Genomic DNA, 7,943 nt, shown 5'->3' with positions numbered 1-7,943 from the left:
ATGTAACGGCAGGTCATGAATGCCAAAATTCTCTGTAACGACTGCGTATTTAATACTAAGGAATATTCTTCATTGAATGTCACCTGGTGACAAAACATTCGTTTTCTCCCGTTGATAATGTTCCCTTCGGGATCTGCCCGGTGCCAACTGAAGCCGTTATCCTCGGTCTTGGTTTTCACTTGCTTCATCTTCCGTCTGCCTTTCGGTTCCACGTGTCACTTTGTCATTCAAGCATTTAATATGAACCGATTTGACCCTATATAGTGATATTATCCGCTCAGGGCCAAGCCTACATGGTTTTCCCAAAAGACCTCAACTCCTTATAAATATAATTTTTTTCCTTTCTACTTTCCACGTGGGACATTGTTCATACACACCCAACAAATTTTCCTTTTAACTAAGTTCCACATGACCCATCATCATTTATGGGCTAATTTGGAGATTAACTGTGTGTTACCCACATGATTCGAGTACCGAAACCCAAGGAAAGGTTGTGTACGCATCTTTGAAGCTATTGGTAAAGGTAGTGAACCGGCCCATAGGTGGGCAAATGCACTAAGCCGGGCCCTACGCCATCTCCATACTTGTCTTTACAAACCATTAGCTCTGATACCAGTTGTTGGGCTAAAACGATCCAAATATACTCTTGACATAATGTGATATTGTCCGCTTTGAGTCAAGCTCCGCACGATTTTTCCAGAAGACCTCACACCATTAAGAGTATCCAACTCCTTATAAGTAGATTCTTTTTCCTTTCTACTTTTCATGTGAGATTTTGTTCACACACATCCAACACCACCAGCTATTTTTAGTTTAAGTGATTGACTAGGCTACTATTTGGTTAATTCTTCTACTTATTCTGCATTTTGTTTCGGAAAACTACCACTTATGTCCATTTATAAGTAGCAGCTCATTACCAAAATTGGCAAATTCATAAAATATTACTAATATTAGTAAAATATTACTAATATTAGTCAATTAGCTATTTGTAGCAAAAAAAGATCAAAAATTTACTTTCTTTTGAGTGAGTGTTATTAGAATAGATTGGGTACATCTTAAAGAGCTTGAATATCAGTTTTGGGATGATTTGGTGAAGTTTTGAGGTGATTTAAATTAAAAATTTGAAGTAAAAATTGAACATGAAAAAAATAATATGTGTATCATTTGTGTATCACATATGTATCATATTTGTATCAATTGTGTATTACATGTATACATGTGTGTGGGATACATGCGTGATACATGTTTGATACATGTGTCGCAAAAGTATTTTTTGAACTCGATTTAATTACGAATTTTGATACAAAACCAATCCAAATCACTTTCAATCTTCCTCAAATTTTGTATATTGACTTATTTATACGTTTTCAATGAATTTCAACTATACCCATTGAAAAAGTTCCTTTTTTGCTTAGATTTTTGAAATATTATATTATTTTTTGTATTCCATCACCTTATTTGCTACTTCATCCATAAAATTCCTTTCCGTCTTGCATCTAATGTTGCTAATTATGTTTTAAAATATGGAAGGAGATTTTTGCATGTGATTCTTTGAGAGAAAGAACCTTATTTATTTAGTTTTTCAATTTTTATATGTGCTTGACTAATTTTGGTAAGTATATGATTAATGGCTAGAGATTGGTAAGTTGAGATTTATTTGTGATATTTGTGTAAAATTCCTTTTTTTTTTCGGAGGTCCCCTTTAATTTCTTGCACTTAACGAAATAACCTTTTTTCCACTTGTAGTTATTAAAAGTAACAAATAAACGAGGTGCAGTTTACCGCAAATAAATTTGGCGTTATCCTAGAATTCAAGTCTATCAAATTCTAAAAAATTACAAAGAAGTCTCCCCAAATATTCGCAATCTGAGAGACATGACTCACCCACTCTATTACCTATATTCCATTGGCCATTCTCGAGTCACCTAAAAAAGATTAATTATCTTACGTAGGATTAGTGACAGTAGAATGGATAAAATAATTATTCATCTGTATTATTCATATAAAATTGGTTGAATAATAAATTTTTTAAAAACTGATCAAATATAAATAAGATCCATATTATTTGTATTAAATATGAACGGAACGGATTCGTCTATATCCGACTCAACCCGCCCGTTTGCCACCACTGGAAAGAATAATACAAAGAAAAATTGAATTCCAACGAAAGTATCATTCCATATAAAGTACGGAAAATATTCAAATATGCCCTTATATTATACAAAATTGAGCACATTTACCCTTTGTTAATACTTTAGCTCAAATATGCCCTTACCGTCACATAGTTGGTCCATATATGCCTGTGGAGTTACACAGTTGGCCCATATATACCCTTTTCGAAACGGAATCCACCCAAACTAATTAGCTCTTTCGTTAGTTGTATTAAAGTGTATTACAAACACTATTTTCTTTTTATTAATACTTTTTTTCTTTACCTTTCTCTTTTTTTTTCTTCTTCTTTTTTCTTTTCTTCTCTTTTTGTTTTTTCCTTTTTCTTTTCCCTTATTCGATTTCCTCCATTACTGATGTCTTCTCCATTTTCGTCACCAATTTCACTTGACAAAACTCATGAATTCCAATTACTAAGAAAATTCTCACATAAGAATATTTTTATAGATCATATGTTTGTCATTTTTTTAATTTTTATTGAACATATATTTAGTTCTAAAAAATTTAACAGAGTAAGATTGAAATAATATTTATATAACCAAAAATCCGGACAATCCAACAAAATCGAACAATCCAAATCGATATAATTGGTTTGATTTGATTTTGATAAAAATCGAACCAACCCATTCCATGTACACCCCTAATTTACATAGTTAATAAAAAAAAATAGAAAATGTCCAGCTGAAAAAAGATGAAAAAAGACTAACAACTCAAATTTATAACACTACAACTTGAACTCTAGGCTTTTAATCATTAAATTATCTTTCTGCAAACAATTTAAATATTTTGGTCTTTTGAGTATTGTTAAAGGTTGAGATATTTACATTATTTTAAAGTTTAAACCATAATTTTTGAAATAATTTATTTTTATTTATTTAGAGGGCCAGTGAAATTGGAACGTGATTACCTTATGAGAGAATTTTCTTAGTAATTGGAATTCATGAATTTTGTCAAGTGAAATTGGTGACGAAAATGGCGAAGACATCAGTAATGGAGGAAACGGATAAGGGAGAAAGAAAAAGGAAAAAAAGAGAGAAGAAAATAAAAAAGAAGAAAGAAAAGAGAAAGGTAAAGAAAAAAAATACTAATAAAAAGGAAATAGTGTTTGCAATACACTTTAATACAATTAATGAAAGAGCTAATTAGTTTGGGTGAATTCCGTTTCGAAAAGGGTATATATGGGCCAATTGTGTAACTCTAAGGGCATATATGGGCTAACTGTGTAACTCTAAGGGTATATATGGACCAATTATGTGACGGTAATGGCATATTTGAACTAAAGTATTAACGAAGGATAACTGTGCTCAATTTCGTACAGTACAAGGGCATATTTGGACCTTTGCCCTAAATTATAAAGTATATATTATCATTTATTTTGTATTTGGTCAAAATCTTGATTGTCAGTTGATTGAGATGAGTAGCTGTTGTGGATATGCATATTTAATGGTGAGCATCAAGATCCTGCTCATATTATTCCGTATATCTACTTCCCATGCTATGTGGACAGTGGACCTATTGCTTGTTCAACTGCCTCTTATCGAGGGTGGACGGACCTAAAGAGATAAGCCTTAGCAAACGTGCGTAATTTGCAAAACGGCCAAAATAGTCCTGTCTATGTGAATCCAAATAACACTGCTGCATCTTTCGGCTAATTAATTCCCCCATCTCCCTCCGCTAATTTTCGCCGTTTCAGATTGTACTTTCTCCACTAGAAACAGCTCTAGTTTTTTTCGAAACATGCTATCTTGAGATTTCAGTTGTTAATACTGTTACTCTTCCAACTCTAAGGAAGAGTTTTTATGTTGACTGTCTTTATTTCTGGTGAAAATTTTCATTGTTGACTTGTGACTGCGTGATTACAGGGTTAAAGTTAAATCCTCCCGCTGGCTCACTAGACACTTGACTGGAACTTTTTTGTATATATACAAAATTTTAAATTTATTTACCTGATTTTTTATAAGTTTTCCTATTTACAAAAAGTAATTAATTTTTTTTACAAAATATATACAAATTTGATCAAAATCTACAATTTGATTATAATTTTTTTTGTAAAGAATCCGGTTTACATACAATTTATATATAATTATGTTAGTTGTATATATTTTGTATGCCGTTTCTACACCTGAAATACAAAATATATACAATTTGTTTATGTATTCTTTTTCGAGTTTCAATATGAAATTCTAACCAAAACTACCTCGAATTTCACCAAATTCTCTCACAATTGAGATATAAACTCCTAAGAATATTCCCAATCATTTGCAACAACAACCGATCCAAGCAAACAACAATTGTGTAAAATTTAATTTTCGAATTCAACGTTTTAAATTTTTTAATAACCGTCAATGGAGTATTTAATGAATTAGTAGGGTTTTTGATACAATCTACTCGTTTCTGATCAATACTATTTAGTTTATTAATTCCAAAAAGCTAAAAATAGTAAAAATTGCATGAGGCGCCTTATTTGGTCGCCCCTTTTTAACTTGTACTTGTTTTATTTTTCCGTTTGCATCCGTACCCGTTTTTTTGTTAAAGGAGTTTTAAAAAGACGATTTTGCCCTTCTTTAATAAAAGACTACTTTCTCTACAAGTATGAGGCATACTGTCTCTTGTCTCTATCTCTCTATCCTTCTTCGCGGTTTTTGATTATTTTCTGAAATCAAACAGTTTTCACCATTGCATTCTGCTTGATTAGCAAGTGTTTCTTCTCCAACAAAATTAAGTATAATCACATGTACGATTTTAATGGTTGCTTTTGTACATTGCATTAACTTTGTATCGGGTTTTAAATTAGGATTAGTTTTATGATTTAATTTTTGAATTTATTGTTGATAGTAATCTTAGTTGAATTGTTTTATTTTTTATTTTTTTATTTGTGCTAAAATAGTTTCCTAGGTTTTACTTTGATTAATGCATTAGTTTTGTAGGTTTTACTTTTACGATAAGTGTTTTTAGATTTTTGAAACCGTGTTGTTTTTGATAAATATTTTATATATTCTTCGGTGATTGTTGGAGACGTTGAAATTTTTAAAAGCTTTTGAGACTCAAATAGATGATGCTATTAAAGTGTGAAGTTTATAATACTTCAAGGATAACTTAATTCTTGGAGCTGAAATTTTATTTTGTGTTTTGTAAAAGTAAAGTATGTTTTGTCTGCAGTTTTTGTTTTGTTTTTGATGAACTTCAGCATTATTGGAGTTGAAGTTGTGTTCTGTATTTGTAAAGCTACAACATGTTTTGGCTGAAGTTTTTGTTCTGTAATTGCTGAACTTCAGTATTCTGAGAGTGTGAGTTTTGTTCTGTATTTGCTAAACTTCAACATTCTTAGAGCTAAAATTTTGTTTTGTATTTCTCTGAAGTTAGAGGGCTTTAAAATATAACTTAAGCCAAATTGTGCTGAAGTTTTAAATGATTTTTTTGATAATGTTTTGAAGTTACTTTTCCTACCTTTAATATTTTTGAACAAATGACATCTACGAAATCCAAAGCATCTAAAGATCCTAAATCACCTAAAGCACCTAGAATATGTAAAGCTCCTTTAGTCCCTGTTACTGTACCTACAAAATCAGGGGAGAGATATTATGAGTTTCAAGATTGGTTTAACCGTCATGCTTACTGGAAGGGGAACCACGATTTGAAGGGTTTAATTGTAACTTTCTTGACTCCTGCACAACAGGAGAAGCTGAATAATGGTACATTTCGGTATATCATAGCTATGAAGAATTTTCATTGCAGCATGAAGTTGGTTCATTGTTTGATTCTTTCTCACGTATTCACCAATGATCGAGATTCCATTAGTTTCAAGATTTTTGGATGTGATGTGTCGTTCAGCCTTGAAGACTTTCACATTATGTGCGATTTGAGGATCATAACACATAATGTTGAAAAATCAATTAAACGAGAGAGTAAGATTCTGAAGCGCTATTTGGGGAAGTCTAAGGGTATGACCTTGAAGTACATTCGAGAGTATATGATACAGAATCAAATTAAAAAGGATGATGTGAATTTTAAACACGTATGTGAGAGTGATGAAGATGCTGTGAAGCTTATGAAAATTCTTATTGTGGAGTCTATTTTGTTCGGAAGAAAGAATGAATCAACTATGTTGGAGGAGTATGCAACTATTGTTGAAGACGATGAGGCTTGTCTTAATTATCCTTGGGGTAGTGCGTCTTATGAGAAGCTTATTACCTCAATAAAATATGCTTTGGACAACAAGGACAAAAATATTCCAACTGAGTATACTGTAGGCGGATTTTCATATCCATTATATGTTTGGTTCTATGAGCACTTCCCATATATTTAGGACAAGTATTTAAAAGATGATGATTACCTTGATGTCTCTCAGGTTCCCAGGATGTTACGTTATCAATATTTGGGAGAGCCTAAATTTAAAGAACTTTACGCGGATCACTTCAGTAATCATGGTGTAAGTTAATGTTCTTTATTTTTCCTTTTTTTCGGTAGTTTTATTAATATGTCATGTAAGTTTTTTTGTGTGTTTAATCTGAAGTTTTTCATACTATTTTTTGCTTAATTATAGGATGTTTTATGTGATGTTTTTGTTCTGTATTTTGCTGAACTTCAGCATTATTTTTTGAGATGAAGTTTTTGTTCTGTTTGTGATGACCTTTAGCATTCTAGGAGCTGAAGTTTTGTTTTGTATTTTGTAAAAGTAAAGTATGTTTTGTTTGCAGTTTTTGTTTTATTTTTGATGAACTTCAACATGCTTGGAGTTAAGGTTGTGTTCTGTATTTGTAAAACTACAACATGTTTTGGCTGAAGTTTTTATTCTGTATTTGCTGAACTTTAGTATTCTTAGAGCTGGAGTTTTGTTCTGTATTTGCTGAACTTCAGCATTCTTAGAGCTGAAATTTTGTTCTGTGTTTCTATTTTCTAAAATTATTATGGTGTTTCTATTTCTATACTAGAGGGTAAGGAGGGAGGTTATAAACCATGCAAAAGAAAGGCACATTGTAATGATCCGACCGATCATTCTGAGAATTAGCATTTCGTTCGGTGGCTTAAGGTGTCAAGCAACTTCGTATTGTGTATCATGACTTGCATGTGTGATCGGGTTCAGTTTTCGATGATTTGGGATTGATTTGGAAGAATGATTCTTGTTTTAGAAGATTAAGTGACAAGAGTTGACCGGAGTTTGACTATTATGTAGATGACTCCAGAATGGTGTTTTGATGATTCCAATAGCTTTGTATGGTATTTTGGACTTAGGCTTATGTACGGATTTAGATTAGGAGGTCCGTAGGTTGATTTGATGCATTTTGGCGAAAGTTTGAAAGTTGAAGGTTTAGAAGATTGAGAGGTTTGACCGGGAGTTCACTTTGTTGATATCGAGTTCGAATTTCGATTTCGGGAGTAGGTATAGCTCCGTTGAGTCATTTGGGACTTGCATGCAAAATTTGACGTCATTCCAAGTTGATTTGATATGATTCAACGCGAGTTGTAGAAGTTGAAAGTTCATAAGTTCATTAAGTTTGATTTGATGCACGATTTATAGTTTTGATATTGTTTGATATGATTTGAGGCCTTGAGCAGTTCCATATTATATTTTGGGACTTATTGGTATGTTCGGACGGGGTCCCGAGGGGCTCGGGTGAGTTTCAGATAGGTTTGGGTTGTGTTGCACTCGTTTTTTATGCTTCGACGTCGTTCCTTCAAGAATAAATGGTCCCAAATTAAGAAAATGAGCTCCAATTTCTGTTTTTTGAAGCATTAGATCAATATCGTAATTACGGAGCCATAGCAAAAAGAAT

The 7,943-nt window shown here is 32.2% G+C and overlaps 1 protein-coding gene across 1 annotated transcript; it reads left to right on the top strand.

Annotated features, from left to right (window-relative positions):
* The first annotated feature begins 5,635 nt into the window (after positions 1-5,635).
* On the top strand, positions 5,636-6,475 carry LOC142175851 (uncharacterized). The gene has a single exon (XM_075242851.1). The coding sequence runs from the start codon at positions 5,636-5,638 to the stop codon at positions 6,473-6,475; it is 840 nt and encodes a 279-aa protein (XP_075098952.1).
* Positions 6,476-7,943: the final 1,468 nt, after the last annotated feature.

Source organism: Nicotiana tabacum, chromosome 22, assembly GCF_000715075.1.
Source record: "Nicotiana tabacum cultivar K326 chromosome 22, ASM71507v2, whole genome shotgun sequence".
In the NCBI taxonomy this organism is placed as follows: Eukaryota; Viridiplantae; Streptophyta; class Magnoliopsida; order Solanales; family Solanaceae; genus Nicotiana; species Nicotiana tabacum.
The sequence above is the reverse complement of the archived record's forward strand: the minus strand, read 5'-3'. Positions and strand labels throughout refer to the sequence as shown.